This window comes from Narcine bancroftii, chromosome 3 (assembly GCF_036971445.1).
Source record: "Narcine bancroftii isolate sNarBan1 chromosome 3, sNarBan1.hap1, whole genome shotgun sequence".
NCBI classification, from domain to species: Eukaryota; Metazoa; Chordata; class Chondrichthyes; order Torpediniformes; family Narcinidae; genus Narcine; species Narcine bancroftii.
In genome coordinates, this window is record NC_091471.1 from 60,735,204 (window position 1) to 60,754,193 (window position 18,990).

General features: G+C 46.0%; 2 protein-coding genes across 6 annotated transcripts in view; one reads left to right on the forward strand and one right to left on the reverse strand.

Moving 5' to 3' along the window:
* The window catches only part of kiaa1328 (KIAA1328 ortholog), a 204,220-nt gene extending 196,264 nt beyond the window's left edge, over nucleotides 1–7,956 (reverse strand). For 2 of the 3 annotated variants that reach the window (XM_069924120.1, XM_069924118.1), the window contains exon 1: nucleotides 7,842–7,956. In XM_069924120.1, coding sequence (XP_069780221.1) covers nucleotides 7,842–7,890 — 49 coding nt within the window. In that variant the 5' untranslated portion in view covers nucleotides 7,891–7,956. The remainder of the gene's footprint in view (nucleotides 1–7,841) is intronic. The other variant, XM_069924121.1, reaches the window with a different exon arrangement.
* tpgs2 (tubulin polyglutamylase complex subunit 2) overlaps nucleotides 7,286–18,990 on the forward strand; it is a 67,504-nt gene continuing 55,799 nt past the window's right edge. Inside the window, exon 1 of one of the 3 annotated variants that reach the window (XM_069924124.1) lies at nucleotides 7,286–7,391. Coding sequence is in view for 1 of the 3 variants with exons in the window: in XM_069924122.1 (XP_069780223.1) it covers nucleotides 8,078–8,198 (121 nt within the window). In the remaining 2 variants the exon portion in view is untranslated. Of the gene's footprint in view, nucleotides 7,438–7,594; nucleotides 8,199–18,990 lie in introns of those variants that run through there. The other 2 variants (XM_069924125.1, XM_069924122.1) reach the window with 2 other exon arrangements.

The window sequence follows — 18,990 nt, forward strand, 5'->3', positions numbered from 1 at the left end:
TGTTGGCCTTTCCAACAATGCTCCTTGCATTGAAATAGATGCTCATGAACGAGATGCTGGCCCTCCTGGAAGATGACAAGCCCTACATCATGTTCGAGAAGGTGTTCTTGGAGCAGCTGCCCGAGGACATCCAACTACTCCTAGCTGAGAGGATTTCAGCGACCCACGGAAAGTCGCAGCATGGGCAAATATTCTGTGGAAGCAGAAACAGAAGTGCTCGGATACCATGGGGCTCATCACAAAGTCTCGCAACCAGACCAAGACATGCCCTGGAAAGGAGCGGCAGGCAAAAGGCAGGGATGAGTCCATGGAGAGATGATGCTACTACCACAAAAGATGGGGCTCCGAGGCCCGCTGATGCCAGTCGCCCTACGAGTTCCAGGAAAATAACAAGGCCAGCTGTCGCTGATGGCCACAGCGGCTGCCCATCAATGGAGACTCCTATATGTATGGGATCGCCTTTCCAGTAGACAAGTCTTGTGGATACAGGAACAGAGGTCAGTGTGATGCCTCCGACAGGTTTTGATACTAGATGCAGGCAAGCTGGACCCGTGTTGAGGGCTGCCAACAATAGCAGCATATGCCGAGCTGCAGTTCAGAGGCAGTCATTTCTCATGGGAGTTCACGCTGACCACAGTGGAACAGCCACTCCTTGGAGCGGACATCCTGCGAGCCCACAGCATCCTAGCAGATCTCAAGGGAAAGAGGCTTGTGCACAGCTCAGATGATGAGTTCTCCAAGGTGCTGGCCAAGATCCCAGCAATCCTTTCTCCTCAGTTCATGGTGCAGGTGCCCAGACATGTCGTCAGGCATCACATCCTTATTAAGGGTCCACCTCTCCATGCAAGGGCGAGACTACTTCCCCCGTAGAAGTTCCAACTGGCTAAGGAGGAGTCCACACACTTGAGGAGTTAGGCATCTTTCGGCAGTCAAACAGTCCATGGATTTCTCCCCTGCACATGGAGCCTAAGCATCTGGGGACTGGAGACTGTGCAGCAATTACCATAAGCTTAACAAGGCCACCACTCCAGATCCTTACCACGTGCTGCATATCCAGGACTTTGCAGCAAACCTGCACGGAGCAACAATCCTCTCCAAAGTGGACTTGGTGCGAGGGTACCACCAAATTGCGGTGCACCCTGATGACATTACCAAGACGGCCATCATCATTCTGGCTATTCAAGGTCCTGAGGATGTCATTCGGACTCAAGAACGTGGCACAGACCTTCCAGTGACTGATGGACAAGGTGGGCCGAGACCTGGATGGCACCTTCATCTACTTAAATGATATCCTGGTGGCGAGCAGAACCTGAGTGGAACATCTACAACACCTCTGAAGCTTCTACAGTCGCCTACGTGAGTTCAGCCTTACAATCAACCTAGCTAAATGCCAGTTTGGGCTAAGCACGATTGACTTCCTGGGCCACAGGATTACCAAATGCAGGGTCACACCACTACCCAGCAAGGTGGAGGCTACCGCAACTTCCCAAGGCCCAGATTGACCAAAGGACTGCAGGAGTTTGTGGGGATGGTCAACTTTCATCACAGATTCATCCCCGCAAAACTTTTACATTGGACATTGGGGGCAGAAATGAACTGTTCACCAAAGACCGCCTAAAGGCAGCACATTTGGACTTCTCTCGGCTGGTGCAAATGGCCAAACCCAAACACCAAGGTCGTCCACCCAAGCGGCAGGACACATAAGCCGGTTCTGGTGGTGGGGGGGAGGGGGGGGGGTTGTGTGGCGACACACTCTCTCATGGCGAACCAGCCCTGCTTGTACTGCCAGCTGGTGGGGCAGCCATGAGAAGATGATGCCATCAGTTCTCCCTTGCCTTGTGTTTCCAGCCCAGCACGTGCCCCAGGCAGCCATTATGACATTACCATGCACGTGGTGGTCAAGCTCATGCTGCCCTTAAAGGGGAGCACGCGGGATTTGAATAAAACAGTCGTTGAGAACATTCAAACTGATGGGTGTGAGTTTCTTCACTGTAACCACCGCTACAGGTCTGCCTAAACAGAATATGTCATCTGCATATCATCCAGAATGTCAAAGGGCTTTGGAAAGTTTTCATTCGACCCTAAAAACAATGATGAGGACCTATTGTTGTGAAAATAAGGAAGAATGGGATGAGGGTGTTCGTTTGCAGTGAGAGAGTCTGCACAAGAATCATTAGGTTTTAATCCTTTTGAGTTGGTACTTGGACATGAATTTAGTGGACCTTTAATGTTGTTGAAGGGACAATGGGTTAATAAGGATGTGCAGTTGAATTTGTTAGATTATGGTTCAAGGTTTAAAGATCATTTGCAGAAAGTTTGTCAAATAGCTGAGGAGAATTTGAAAGCAGCTCAAGATAAAATGAAAGTCTGATATGATTTTTTTTAAAAAGCAAAAGAGAATTTTTAAATCAGGGGGACAAAGTGTTAATTCTGATCCCAATAAATTCAAATCCTTTAAGGGCAAAATTTTCAGGACCTTATGAGATAGGAGCCAAGGTAAATGAAGTCAATTATGTAGTTAAAACACCTGATCGGAGACATAAAACAAAGAGTTGCTATGTCAACATGTTAAAACTTTATTTTGAGAATTTGGATGTTAGTAAGAAGCAGCTTTCAACCAGAGGTATTAGTTATTGATAAAACTGAAGTGTTTGAGGATCTTAAGACATTTCAAGCTAGCTCTTGTGAGAGTCACTTCAAACAAAACATTGTCCCGGTTCATATAATTCAAGTATTTTGGAGAAGATGGCTCATCTGTAGCCTAGGAAAAGGAATAAATTAAACAGCTAATTTTAAAATTTAGAAACTTGTTTCCAGATGTGCCTCAGAGAACTTCAATAGCTTGTCATGGGTTAATGTTGGAGAAGAAAAACCTACTAAACAACATCCATATAGAATGAAGTGTAAACTGGTATTATTAAACTGGTATTGTTTCAGATTGGAGTTCACCTTGAGGCCAGATACCTAAATCAGATGGGACGGTGAGATTTTGCATTGATTATAGAAAAGTTAACGCAACAAAGACAGATGTTTATCCTATCCCTTGGGCCTCTGTGCATCACTCACTGAGTTTTTTTGCCATCCAGCAGAATTTCCAGTATTTGGCGCTGCATTTATCTTCTTTTGTAAGCAGAAATCTTTTTTTTTGCAAGTATAAAACGTTATTCACATTATTAAACGCATTATTCCAAAATCCAGGAATAAAAAAAATCAAACAAAAGAAACACTTCTGGTCCCGTGCATTTTGGATAAGGGGTACTCGACCTGTTAGGAGTTTATTGTCATAATCATCTGCATCAAAATTCTTTCTTTCTAAAGCCAAACAGGTATTTTGTAAACAAAAATGAAACAACAAGATGACATATTAACAACTTCATTGAATTAAAAACACAATAAACAATGAATAGATAGTAAATATTAAAATATCCTAATGACTTTAGCAATAATGTAGACAGTTCTTTTGAGATATCTGAGCAGTCCCTGATTCATGTTAACAAGGGGGAGAATCAAGAATCTGATAACTGTTGTCAAGGATCTGTTCTTGATCTTTTGGGCTCTTCATGTCACATGCTGGGCAACAGGGAAAATCTAATCCATAAAATGCACAAAATCTACTGCTCAAGAACAGGGAATATCACTAATTACAAATATCCCCAAGTCAGGTACCATTCTGGATTAGAAAAATATCACCAGTCACTTGATCAAAATGTTAACCTATCAATAGTCAGGGAGGTGAGCCTTAAGGTCTACAGCAGTCCTTTGGACAAGGAGAGATAGTAGGTCCTTTCAAACTGCTGTGTAAAATGGGGGTTAACCGAGCAATTTGCAGTTAACAATGATTTGAAAACAAAAATAGCCAACCCACTTATTCCGGTGATGTCAGTGCTTGCGTACATACGTCACCAGCCAGCCAGCATCCAAACATCCAGCAGTACTTCTGGTGAGTACATGACACATCATTTCAGGGTGGGATCCCCTTAAGTTGGTGATTTAATGGGTAGATCCCCCTGCAATTTAAAAGGTGCTTCCCCAGTAATCGCACATGGGTCCCAGGAGGGCTACCCAGATGGTTAGCAATAAATGATACCTTTGCTGGTGATGGCTACGTTCACAAAAAAAAACAAGCAGTAACTTGAAAACTTAAACAAGTTTCCACTGTTTGACCTGCTCCATGCCTACCTTCCAGAGCTCATTGGAGCCCGTGGAACTCTGCCCTGCAAACACTCCTTGGGTAAGTCTCCTTGATAATAGGTTTAACTGTGACTCTCCCTTCCCTTCCAATATTCACTCTGTTAAGATTGAAAGGTGAATTTAAGAGGAACGTTCAGGGGAACTTCCTCCAAGAGGAATGTTTGCGATATTCCAACCTAATTGCTTCAGTGTTGCATAATAGAATTTAACTGGCTTTTTGGGAAAAAAAAATTCTAAGTGCATATATAAAACAATGGTATTGAGGAAATGAGTATAATTTTACAATAAATCTGTTTAGTCATATCCTTAACTGCAAATGTTTTTCTTAAAAAACTTGATCATATTAGAGTATAGAAAATTTTCAGAATATGCTGCAGATTTGAATGATTGCCAAGCCATTTCATTTTCTGTTAAACCATCAATAACAGGGCTGTGGATCACATAAAGCCCAGCTCAGATTATGATTTCAAATTGGCTTCCTTGAACTTTTCCTTAATGACTTGATTGTTTTATTGTCATCAATAGAGGATGAGCAAATGTAGGTTCTTGGGAATCACCATCTCGGAAGATCTTTCCTGAAACCAACACACCAATGGTATCATGAAGAAAGCCTCTACTTCCTCAGGAGTTTGCGGAGGAGCTAGTGGAGTTGTTCAAGTGAACCGGTACGGACTTGAAGGGCCGACATGGCCTGTTTCCGTGGTGTAAACGGTTATATGGTTATATTAAGATTTTTGACAAAAATGAGTAATAATGTTCCAAAAATAGACTCAAAGGACTGCACTGGATATATTTTTCTTTACATTGCACCTTAAACCGTTGAAAGTGGGTTACATGCCACTTCTCTTAATTTCCAGCAACTCCCCATAATTGAAATCAAACTATAATTTTCCAAAATGGCTCTCTTTTTAAATACAGGCAAAATAATTTACTGGTCTTCGAATCACACAGGTCAGCCAATCAATTATGCATCGCGTATAGGGATTTATTGTCAGTAGCTCATTTTGAACAACCTCGTTGAGTTTTTTTTTTAAATGACCTCATAGCAAGATTTTATTTAATCCTTAATTTTAACGATGCATCGCGGGTTTCTTGGGCCTTGCTGTTTTGGAGGAGGGGGAGGGGGAGGAGGAGGGAGGGGGGGGGGGGGAGGGGGAGGAGGAGGGAGGGGGGGAGAGGGAGGGGGGGAGAGGGAGGGGGGGGAGAGGGAGGGGGGGGAGAGGGAGGGGGGGAGAGGGAGGGGGGGAGAGGGAGGGGGGGGGGAGAGGGAGGGGGGGAGAGGGAGGGGGGGAGAGGGAGGGGGGGAGAGGGAGGGGGGGAGAGGGAGGGGGGGAGAGGGAGGGGGGGAGAGGGAGGGGGGGAGAGGGAGGGGGGGAGAGGGAGGGGGGGAGAGGGAGGGGGGGAGAGGGAGGGGGGGAGAGGGAGGGGGGGAGAGGGAGGGGGGGAGAGGGAGGGGGGGAGAGGGAGGGGGGGAGGGGGAGGAGGAGGGAGGGGGGGGAGGAGGGGGGAGAGGGAGGGGGGGAGAGGGAGGGGGGAGAGGGAGGGGGGGAGAGGGAGGGGGGGAGAGGGAGGGGGGGAGAGGGAGGGGGGAGAGGGAGGGGGGGAGAGGGAGGGGGGGAGAGGGAGGGGGGGAGAGGGAGGGGGGGAGAGGGAGGGGGGGAGAGGGAGGGGGGAGAGAGGGGAGGGGGGGGGAGAGGGAGGGGGGGGAGAGGGAGGGGGGGAGAGGGAGGGGGGGGAGAGGGAGGGGGGGGAGAGGGAGGGGGGGAGAGGGAGGGGGGGAGAGGGAGGGGGGGAGAGGGAGGGGGGGGAGAGGGAGGGGGGGAGAGGGAGGGGGGAGAGGGAGGGGGGGAGAGGGAGGGGGGGAGAGGGAGGGGGGGAGAGGGAGGGGGGGGAGAGGGAGGGGGGGAGAGGGAGGGGGGGAGAGGGAGGGGGGGGGAGAGGGAGGGGGGGAGAGGGAGGGGGGGGGAGGGGGAGGGGGGGGAGGGGGGGAGGAGGGGGGAGGGGGAGGGGGGGAGGGGGGAGGGGGGGAGGGGGAGGGGGGGAGGGGGAGGGGGGGAGGGGAGGGGGGGAGGGGGAGGGGGGGAGGGGGAGGGGGGGAGGGGGAGGGGGGGAGGGGGAGGGGGGAGGGGGGGGAGGAGGAGGGAGGGGGGGAGGAGGAGGGAGGGGGGGAGGAGGAGGGAGGGGGGGGAGGAGGAGGGAGGGGGGGGAGAGGGAGGGGGGGAGGGGGAGGGGGGGAGGGGGAGGGGGGGAGGGGGAGGGGGGGAGGGGGAGGGGGGGAGGGGGAGGGGGGAGGGGGGAGGGGGGAGGGGGAGGGGGGGAGGGGGAGGGGGGAGGGGGAGGGGGGAGGGGGAGGGGGGGAGGGGGAGGGGGAGAGGGGGAGGGGGAGAGGGGGAGGGGGAGGGGGGGAGGGGGAGGGGGGGAGGGGGAGGGGGGGAGGGGGAGGGGGGGGAGGGGGGGAGGGGGAGGGGGGGAGGGGAGGGGGGGAGGGGAGAGGGGGAGGAGGGGGGGAGAGGAGGAGGGAGGGGGGGAGGAGGAGGGAGGGGGGGAGGAGGAGGGAGGGGGGGAGGAGGAGGGAGGGGGGGAGGAGGAGGGAGGGGGGGGAGGAGGAGGGAGGGGGGGAGGAGGAGGGAGGGGGGGAGGAGGAGGGGAGGGGGGGAGGAGGAGGGAGGGGGGGAGAGGGAGGGAGGGGGGGAGGAGGGGGGGAGGAGGAGGGAGGGGGAGGAGGAGGGAGGGGGAGGAGGAGGGAGGGGGGGAGGAGGAGGGAGGGGGGGAGGAGGAGGGAGGGGGGGAGGAGGAGGGAGGGGGGGAGGAGGAGGGAGGGGGGGAGGAGGAGGAGGGAGGGGGGAGGAGGAGGGAGGGGGGAGGAGGAGGGAGGGGGGGAGGAGGAGGGAGGGGGGAGGAGGAGGGAGGGGGGGAGGAGGAGGGAGGGGGGAGGAGGAGGGAGGGGGGGAGGGAGGGGGGGAGGGGGGGAGGAGGAGGGAGGGGGGGAGGAGGAGGGAGGGGGGGAGGGGGGAGGTAAACCGGAGCCACCTGAGATCACGGGAACAGACATTTTCGTCACCGCGCCGGATTCGAACCGTCGTCCCACGGTGCTGCAACTGCTAGGCGAACCGCGTTTGGAGGAACTCGGCAGAACTTAGCCGAGGTGTTCGGAGGTCAATGTGGAAAGACCAAGATTTCGGACCTGAGACGTCGTGAATGTACCTTTACCTCCTCTGGACGCTGCGCTTCCTCCAGCATTTGGGGGTGGGGAGGGGGGGGGAGGGGGAGGGGGGTGAGGGGAGGGGGGGGAGGGGAGGGGGGGGGAGGGGGGGGAGGAGGGGGGGAGGGGGGGAGGGGGCGGGGGAGAGGGGGAGGGGGAGGGGGCGGGGGAGGGGGGGGAGGGGGGGTGGGGTTCAATACAATCACAGCGACTACAGACTTTCCAGTTTTATTCCGTCCTTCTGCCTCTTCACTGGTAATAGATATTACCTAAAAGCATCTACACCTGTGACATTACCATGTCGTGAGGAGGGAATGGTTGGGAAGCACCAACCAGTAAATCAGATAAAGACCGTCATGTGTCATCCAAACTATCTAACTTCCAAAACCAATGTTGGTGAGTGAATAAATGAAACTTTGAACTGCGTCTTCCCTCGACAAAAGGATACAGTCTTTACTCCAGAAAGCTTCACTCACCGAGGGCACAGGTTTCGCCATCTTAAACAACCGCCACTCCCATGATGCACCACCCGCCGCAATCAGACCGCCCGTTCCACGGTGGAAACTACAATTCCCGACGTGCTTTGGGTTTGACGCATGCATTCACTGCGCAGCGGCAGATGACGTAGTCAAGGCTCCTGGAGGGGTTGCAGATTGGATTGATTTTTTTTAAATACCCACTTTAATGTGTATTCACGGCGAGGTAATATTCGGGAAAGGTCCCTGGATTAGGATGGAAGACGATAAAATGACGAACATGAAGGAATTGGTAGACCGGCTGACTTTAGGTGTAACCAGGATACTGGGTGAGTGGAGGGGGAAAGCAGCAGGTGAACCGGGCTCACCAAGTGGTTCAAGCGGGAAGAATATCAGCTCACAGAGGGTCAAGAAAGACACCCAAGAAACTGATGGAGTAGCTCTGATTCACCCGTACTTTCTTTATTGCTATTAACTAAGGCATGGAACGGGGATGAAGTTTTATTTTTCAGTACACACGCTGACACTCTGAAGTAAAAAACCGAATATGTTCTTTAGGTTGGGCAACGTTTGTGGAAAGAAAAGCACGGTTAACCTTTCAGTTCAAAGCCATTCAACAGAACCGAGAAGTGACCCTGTTCTGGATTAGGGTCTGAAACATGACAAGTTTCCATCGATGTCGCCTGAACAGTTGAGGAACTGTTTCTGGTTTCACTATGGAAAAAGGATGGAATTTTGTAAAACATTGAAGCTGAACACCCAATAGTAGTAAGAGTGGACTGCCTGTATAATCTATAACATGATGCTTAAGCATTGAATTCTCCAAGTTCAGGTAACCCCTGTGTCCCTTGCTCTTTCCTTCTCAGCCATCCAGTTGCTCTCACACACACTTCTTTCCAAGCCCTCTCCCTGAGCCCCATGTTTCTGGTTACTTCCTCCTCCTATTTATTAGCTCCATCTGCCCATCACCCATACTCCTCCCACTGGTTCCCATATCTCCTCTTCCTGTTATTCCCATCTGACCACCATTCCTCCCTTATCTGATTCCATTTGTCACCTTACTTTATTCTGTAATCTACATCTTTTTCTCCATCTGTCTTCTCCCAGCTTCTCATTATCTCCATCCTACCCTCTCACATCTGTTCCATCTGCCCATCAACCCCTCTTCACCTGGAACCAACAATCACTTACAAACCCCAACTCACCCTGAAACATTGAGCATCTCTTTCTCTCCACAAATGCTGTCTGACCCACTGATATTTTTTAAAAAAATCAGCAGCTGATGAAACTCAATGTACCAATTTCTATACAGTGTTCCTAAAGGTATACACACATCATATATTCTTCTGCTTTATCCTTTAATAAAACCATTTAATGAGATAGTGTAGAAAGATCATTAGTTAAGATGATGTAAAGCAAAAAAAACAAACTGCTGGAGGAACTTAGCAGGTCAAGCATCATCTGTGGATGTAAATGGGCATTTATCAATTAACTTTGTTTACATTTTCCATTCAGACATTCAATTAAATTAATAATCATAAATTTTAGTCAACTGGATTTTTTTTTTAAACCTTGAACATCCTCAACTAGAAGACTATTTTTTATATCTTGACAACCACTTAAATTACCAAGACATTGAATACAATGCACCAAGAGGTAATAAACATGATTTAATATAGATGAGAGCTAGTTGGTCAGCATGGACATGATGGGTCAAAGGACTGTTTCTGTGTTGTGTGATTCCATTACCAGGTATTACAAAAACTGGCAATGAAAATATTAGTTTGGTTATATAGATATATTGAGATCACAAGCCACAGGGAATAGTACAGCACAGGAACAGGCCTTTCAATCCACATGTCTGTGCTAAACATGGTCCAGATCAAACTAAAAATCTACTGCCTGTATTTCCATCCTCTTCATGTTCATGTGTTCATCTAAGAGCCTCTTAATGTTACTATTGTATCTGCTCCATCACTATTCCTGGCAGTCATTCCAAGCATCAACCACTGTGTAAAATATTTACCCTGCACATCACACTTTCCCTACTTTAAGCATGTGTCCTCTAGTGCATGACATTTTTGCTCTGGAGAGAAATGTCTGACTGTCCACTATCAATGTCTCTCATAATGTGTACGCTTCTATCAGGTCACTACTCAGGTTCTTAGGCTCCCAAGAAAACAATCCTAGTTTGTCCAATCACTCCCCATAATTCATACTCTCTAAATGAGGTAAATCACTTTTGTACCCTTTCCAAAGCCTCCATATATTTCCTAGGGAAACAAGATAGTTTTTCTTGCTTCCCACACCACACCCTCTCTACTTGCATGGCCACTTTCAATGAGCCATGTAACTGGACCCAAGATCCCTCTACACATCAAACTTTTAAAATCTAAAGCTTCATCACAACACTCACCCTCAATCACTTCCAAAATGGCCACTCCACTTTACTTTCTCTTGTTTTATTGGCTGCTATGCCTCGAAAAGGCCAATCACAATTCAGCTCCTTCTCAAAGCATTAGTTCAGCTGCTCACTGGTTTCTCTTCAAAGGCCACTAAACGTTCAGTCCTCCTCCTCCTCAATGCACTCATTCACGTGTAACATTTTATCTATTTCAAAATGCAAGATCTTCAGGACTGATGTCTTGGTATAAGGTCATTTGTTTAATATTAATGGTCCAGTAGCCATAGCTCCCCATATTTGCACCTTGCTGCACATTGATTTGAGATGTGGACAGCTGAATGAAATACTGAAAATACTGCAGCTTCACAAACATACCAAATGCAGAGGGGATATATACATCGTCATTACTTCTATTCAGGGTAATCTTATAGTGTTTACATAATTACACCATCTTTTTTTTAAAGATGACTTATGAAGTTGCACAAACCCTATGTTAAACTTTCAACAGCCCACTCTTTAACTTGCACAGCTCTACAAGCATTTAGGGAACTGGGTCTGGTCAACAGTTGATGGACATAGCTCCACATTAATGCACATGCAGGCTTTGTACTCAATTTTTATTCTGCAGAATTCAGTAAAAAAGGTGTTCTTATTGGCTCCAAAAGCTTCTATACACCTGATGTTATCATGTCAAATACATTGGCTCTCTTATCCACCAATAAGTGCGTAGAATATTACAGCACATTACAGACCTTTCAACCTACGATGTTGGCTGACCTAATATACCTGCCAAAAAAAAGCTAAACCCTCCTAGTCCTCTATTTTTCTTTCATCCATGTGCCTGCGTAAGTCTCTGAAATGCCCCTATTGTTCCAGTCCACTAGCCCTGACAATGCACTCTTGGTACCCACAACTCTCTGTGTAACTAAAAAGAAAACCTTGGTATTTCCCCTAAATGTTCCTCCCTTCACTTTGCACAGATACCCTCTGATGTTTCTACTCCTGCCCTGGGGAAAAAGATACTGGCTGTCTACCTTATCTATATCTCTCATAATCTTGTTGACCTCTATTAAGTCACCTCTCATCCTTCTTTGTTCCAAAGATAAAAGGTCTAGCTCTGCTAATCTTGCCTCATAAAACATATTTCCCAATCCAAGCAACAATCTATGTACTCCCTCCATAGCTTCCACATCATGTATTGAGGTGCCCAGAACTGAACATAATATTCTGTGTGGTCTCACCAGAGATTTGTAGAACTGCAATATCATTTCACTACTCCTGAACTCAATCCCCCAACTAATGAAGCCCTGCATACCGTGGGCCTTCTTAACTATCCGAGCAACCTGCGCGGTAATCTTGAGAGATTTATGGATTTGGATCCCAAGGTCCCTTTGTTCTTCCACACTGCTATATCTTACCATTAATCATGTACTCTGCCTTCAGGTTTGTTCTTCCAAAATGCATCAACTCACACTTAACCTGATTGAACTCCATCTGCCACTTTTCCACTCATTTCTGCATCCTGTTTGCTACACCTCCAAATTTCATATCATCTGTAAATTTACTGACCTATCCTATACTTCTTCATCCACGTTGTTTATAAAATTCACAAAGAGCAGGGGTTCCGGAATAGATCCCTGCAGATCTCCACTAGATGTTGGCATCCAGGCAGAATACTTTTAGTCCTCTACCACTCCCTGCTTTCTACAAACAAGCCAATTCTGAATCCACATAGCCAAGGTTCCATGATTTCCATGCCCATGACTTTCTGAAGGAGTCTCCCATGGGGGAAATTGTTAAATGCCTTATTAAAATCCATATATAGGATATACACTGCCCTACCTTAATTAATTTATTTTGTAACCTCTTCAAAAAACTTAATTAGGCTCGTGAGGCACAACCTTCCCTCACAAAGCCATATTGACTGTCCCTGAGAAGACTGTACTTTAAATGCTCATAAATCCTGTCCTTAAGAATCCTCTCCAATAGTTTGCCCACCATTGTTGCTAGACTCACTAATCGATAGACCCCAATGGGACTATATTTGCCATTCTCCAGTCCTTCAGCACATACCCTATGGCCAAGGAGGATGCAAAGATAATCACCAACAGCCCAGCAATATCTTCCCTCCCTCCCATAACAACCTGAGTTATATCTCATCCATTCCCAGGGATTTATCAGTCCTGACGTTCTTCCTTTCTTAATCTCAATATAATGCAGCACATAAGCGTGTTGTATTCTGACCTCATCTTGGTCAAGGTCCTTTTCTCTAATACCGAAGGAAATTAGTCATTTAGGACCTCTCCAACCTCCTCTGCCTCCAGGCACATATTGTCTCCTTTATCCTTAAGCAGGCCAACCTTCACTCTTGTCATCCTTCTGTTCTTCAGTTAAGAATAGAATGCTTTGGGATTTTCCTGAATCTTACTTGCCAAGGCCTTCTCATCCCTCCTTGATCTCCTGTCCTTCCTTCCTTCTTGGCTGCCATGTTATAATTATGAACCCTTCCTGTTTTTTGCTTCCTAAATTTAATGCATGCTTCCTTCTTCCTTTGACTAGCTGCCTCATCTCTTTTGTCAACCACAGTTCCCTTTTCCAACCATCATTTCCCTGTCTCAGCAGGATAAACTAATCCAAGAGTGATCCCTAAACATCCTCCACATTACTTCTGCACTTTCTCCTGAGAACACTCTGTTCCCAATTTACTCTTCCTCGTTCCTGCCTCATCCCTTCATAATTAGCCCTTCCTCAATTAAATTTTATTATTTTGTGTGTTTTTATCCTTGTCCTTAGCAATGCTAAAATTCAGAGAGATGTGATCACTATCAACGAAATGCTCCCCCACCAAGAGGTATCACATAACCAGATTCATTACCCAGTTCTAGATCCAGTATGGCCTCTCCTCTAGTCAGCTATTCCACATACTGTGTCAGGAATCCTTGGACACACCCAACAAATTCTGCCTTATCTATCCCTTTTGCAGTAAGGAGGTGCCACTCAATAGTTGGAAAGTTGAAGTCTTCCATAACCACAACCCTGTTAATTCTGCACCAATCCAAAATATGCCTGCATATCTATTCCTGAGTGTCCCAAGAGCAATTTGGAGGCCTATAGACTACTCTCAATACAGTGATTGCACACTTTCTATTACTGACTTCTCCCACACTCACTCAGTGCATACTCCCCTCCCTCTTTTATACCATCCCCCACCATCCTATCCCTTTTCAAACATCTAAACCCCAGTACCTGCATCAGACAATCTTGTCCTTGCCACAGCCAAGTCTCTGTAATGGCCACAACATCATAATTCCTCATACTGATCCATGTTCTAAGTTCACCTCCTTTATTTATAATTCTCCTTGCATTGAAAAAGACACATTTCAAACTCTCGAATTGACTACATTTATTTACCAATCCAGGCAATGTCATGGTAAATCTTCTCTGTACCCTCTCCATAGCATCCACATCCTTCCTTTAATGAGGAGACCAGAATTGAACACAATATTCTAAGTATGGTCTCACCAAAGATTTATATAGCAGTAACATCACTTCATGACTCCTGAACTGTCCTTTCTCACAAAAGCACAACACATTGCTTGATCCTTTCCATCTTCTGCTCTATTTTCTGCTTTCGTATTCTTGTTTCCATCCCCCAACACTCTCCAACATTTCTAATAAACCTGCCCAACAGTATATTAGTCCCTCTCCAGTTCAGGTGTAGCCTGTCCCTTTTGTACAGGGCATACTTTCCCCAGAAAAAATCCCAATGATCTATAGATCTGAACCCCTGCACCAACTCTTCAGCCACACATTCATCTACAACATCTTCCTATTCCTACCCTCACTGGCGTGTGGCACAGGAAGCAATCCCGAGATTACCACCCTTGAAGTCTGGCTTTACAGCTTCCTTCTTATCTCCCTATATTCCTTCTTCAGGACCTCATCCCTACTCCTGTCTATGTCATTGGTATCAACATGGACCACAATATCTGACTGCTTACCCTCCTGCTTAAGAATGCTGTGTACTGTCTGAAATGTCCCTGACCTGGCACCTGGGAAGCCACATAGCATCTGGAAGTCTGATCTTGATCACAGAACTTCCTATCCCTCTATTGAATCTTTAATCTCTATAGCTCTCCTCCCTTCTCTTCTTACTTATCAGAGACCAAGCCACCATGACGTTCCTGGTAGATTATCCCTCTTGATCAAAAATGGTATACTTATTGTTGAGAGGAACAGCCATAGGGAAGTTCTACACTGACTGCCTATTCCTCTTCCCTCTCCTAACAGTCTGCCTCTTGCCATTTGGATAGGACTATCTCCCTTTAGCTCTGCCTTTCACCCCCTCTGCCTTCTGAATGATCCGGAATTCATCCAGTCCTTAACTTGGTCTTTAAGGAGTTGTAGTTGGATGCATCTCTTGCAGTTATAGACATCAGGTATGCTCCCATATTTCCCACATACTGCAATCGGAGCATTCCACTGCCCTAGTTGCCATCCTACTACCTACTCTTTGTTACTATGAAAGGTCTCAAAGAAGTGCAAATTCTTTACTCAATAACACTGGGTATCCTATGTAAATGGCCACAATAATGTGTTGCTTCCTCGCCAGTTCTTTGAGATGGGTAGAGAATACTTACTGTTCATCATTATCAGTATCTCTTCGGTACCAGATAATGCACAATTATTCTACAGCAATATATAGAGCCATCTACAGCATTTTCCCAGCGTAAACCTGCAAAGTAGCGGGACTACATGCTTAAAAAGTTGAACTGAACAAATATTGCATGCTTTAAAACCATAACTTTATCATCCTGCTTCACACAGTCCAGCCATATTCTTAATTGATGATCATGGTCATGTGGACCATGATCCCCACAGCTGCAAAGCTAATATTAATTTCTGAATATAGCTTGTGAAATTTTAATCTGTTCACTGTGTAATGTTGCTCTTGGGCTGCTTCCATCACAGCTGTTCAGCTCTTTCCTACTTTTTAGGCTTTCTATCCAGAAATCTCAAGATATCTGTGAGCATTAGAATCATAATTTATTGTCATGAACATGTCACAAAATTCATTGATTTGCGGCAGCATTATGGCATGGTTAGTGTAGCGGTTAACACAACATTGTTACTGTGCAAACGACTGTGGTTTGAATCAAACATTGTCTGTAGGGAGTTTGTACATTCTCCCCGTGTCTGCGGGGGTTCCTTCAAATGCTCCAGTTTCCTTGCTCCCTTCAAAACAAACCAACCAGGTTGTAGGTCAGTTAGCTGTATTTGGGCGGCACCGGCTTGAGGGCCTAAAGGGCCCGTTATCATACTCTTTGTCTAAATTTTAAAATACCAGTGCAAATACTGGTATAAATTGCATTTTAAAATAAATGTATTCATGCAAAATAAGAGAAAGTAAGGTAGTGGCTGTGGGTCATTATCTATTCAGAAATTTAATGGTAGAGGAGAAGAAGCTATTTTTGTGCTGCTGGGTTTTTCTCTTCAGGCTCCTTTACCTCCTTCCTTCCCGATGGTAGCAGTGTGAAAAGGGAATGGTCTGGGTGGTGAGAGACCTTGAGGATAGCGGCTGCTTTCTTAAGACACTGTCTCTTGTAGATATCGTCGATGGAGTGAAGATTAATGCCCATGATGGTGCTGGCTGAGTTCACAACTCTCCAGTCTTTTCCTGTCCTGTGCATTGGCACCTCCATACCACACATGTGATGCCACAAGTCAGAATGTTCTCTATGGTACACCTGTAGAAATTTGCTACAGTCTTTGGTGATATATCAAATATCTTCAAACTCTGCATGAAGTACAGCAGCTGGTGAGCCTTCTTCATGAATATATTGATGTAGAGACCCCCAAGACAATCTTCAGAAAAGTTAACACCCGGGAATTTAACCATATACAGCACAGAACAGGCCAGTTTGGCCCTACTAGTCCATGCCGGAACAAATCCCCACCCTCCTAGTCCCACTGACCAGCACCTGGTCCATACCCCTCCAATCCTCTCCCCTCCATATAATTAGCCAGTCTTTCTTTAAATGTAAATAATGTCCTTGCTTCAACCACCTCTGCCGGAAGCTTATTCCACATCCCACCCACCCTTTGCGTGAAGCAATTTCCCCACATGTTCCCCTTGTAATTTTCCCCCTGCAATCTCAAACCATGGCCTCTGGTTTGAATAACCCCCACTCTTAATTTAAAAAGCCTATCCACGTTGACTCTGTCTGTCCCTTTTAAAATCTTGAACACCTCCATCAAATCCCCTCTCAATCTTCTACGCTCCAGAGAAAAAAGCCCCAGGCTGCTCACCCTTATTCTGTAACTCAATTTGAAGTTCCTAACCTGAGAAACAAAAAGAGGTCCCACCCTGCTGGTTCTTCACATATTCAATATACACAGAGAGGCATCAAACCTCATAAAATTATCTAATTTATTAATATAATTGCCACAGTGAAGTCTATTCTACCTTTTTAAAACATCCATGTCAACACTAATGTGCGATTTCTTATATTACTCAGCAAATACTGATGCTTCCACAATGTCAAATCTAAATATGTTTTTGCTGATATCATCAGCTGCACGTGCAGCCTTTAATTGTTTCTTCTGGTCTTTGGTTATACAAACTCTCAAAGATCTATGAAGGCATTGTGCTAAAATGTCAATTTAAGGATTAAAATGTATTTCATGCAAGCAAATTCTGTTTGTGGCTTTCAAGATGTTGTTTACATATTCTTTTTAGTTCTTTTTTTCTGAGAAATGGTAAGAAATTAGAATGTCCGACAATGATTTTGTCCATTTAACAAGGTTTTGGCACCATCTAACAGCATTTAATGGCTTGTAACAATGTATAGCAACTGATAATAATGTCAACTCTGGAAAACTCAACTCAACTATAGAGCAGATTTGTTTGAACGAGTCATAGACAACATTCTGATATCCTCTAAGCTATTATAAAGGAAAATACCAGTGGTCGCTACAATTTTTAATCAATAAAAATGTAATTAGGACAATAGAAAGTTGGAAATTAGATTTGGAATTTGGACTGGACTGATCAAGACCCGTTTAAAGCATTTTGAACTCAAGGAACACGATCATCAACAGCATCGCCAAGACCATTGAAAAAGCGATAAGCCTTACTATAAAATTCCTTCTGTGTGTTTATTGCAAGTTAGAACACAGTTTGGAGAAATTGTGGGTTGTCCTTTGAGGACTGTTTTGGTTTTGGAATTATTGTTGTGCATGTTTGATGCCTGAGTCCGAAGGTTTGCTGAAAGGAGAAGAATAATATGGCAGCCTCCTCTGAAGCTGCTGCCCCTGAGGAGCTATGTGTCAAAAAGATGAAGGTCACGGAACTTAAATAAGAATTGTAATGACAGCACTTAGATACAAGTGAAAGCAAAGCTGATCTCTTTGGGTGACTGATCAAGGCAATGAAGAATCAGAATGTAACGGCTGCTGAGAATACAAACCCCACAAAAGTACTGTAAAAATATCAATAGAAACTAAGATCAGCTACATGGAAATGGCTGAAGGTGCTCCACAAGATGGTGGTGAGCAAGATGGGCACTCCAGAGTGGTGACAAAGTCAAATATTAAGATGACGGGGGGCGTGGCAAGATGGCGTAAGGAACAGACGTGCCTTCCAGTCCTCTCCTGACTCTTTGTTATTGTTTTGTCTATAAGTGCCCATTGAAACTTTTTAAAAAGTTTATAAGTAGTTAGAGGTGTTAAACTAGCTTCTAATGGTACAATTGCTGAAAAAAAGTAAAAGAAAACGGAAACAGATTGCTAAGAAATTACATTTCCCGAAGTTATCTGAGCCTACCTGTTTACAAGAAGCCAGGACTCAGCGTGAAATGGATCCAAGAAGAGAAGTGCAGGTTTCAGCAAAGGAGCTCCGCACTGTACCGGTAGGGCTCTTTAAAGATGACGCCCGGCAGCCTTTGGAACAAAGGGCTAGCCAGGCGCATGTATTTCAATCAAAGCCCGCTATGAGTGCAGTCACTGAACTTTTGACAGCTGAAACAGCTGGGATGCCGCCAGCTGAAGACCCGACTTTAAAGAGACGTTCACCGATTGATGTAGCGGTGGCGCTGCGAAATGTACCACCAGTTATGAAGACTTCAACTGATCCCGATGTAATGAAGGCTCTTGATGTAATATGGGTTAAGGATAACCCTGAATACCAGTCTTCTGACACTGCTGAGGAGGTTGTGGCAGGGGTTTCTACACGTAGTCATACTGCAAGAAAAGCAGTTAAATTAAGGAAAGGATTAGAAGATCCTCTGGTTACTCAAAACAGCAGGATCCTATTTTGCCTGAATCTATTCCAGTTGATATGCTTATTAAGAATCTTGAATTTAAGTTATCTTCTTCAATCAAAGAGTTAGGTAAATCTTTGGTTCAAGTTAACACCAAGCTTAATACCTTGGTGGATATTAATACTCAACAGATGGTTGATTATGGAGCTTTTAAGCTTGAAACAAATGAAAAACTTGATGTTTGTGACCAAGGTATAGTTGAGGTACAAGACCAAATACAAGATGTAAATAAAACAATTGAAACTTTACAAATTCAGAATAAAAATTTAGCGAAAAAGGTTGATTATTTGGAGAATCAGTCTAGACCACACATGTCAAACTCTGGCCCGCGGGCCAAATTATATTTGGCCCGCAAGATCATATTAAATATATATTAGAGTTGGCCCGCTGGCCGCT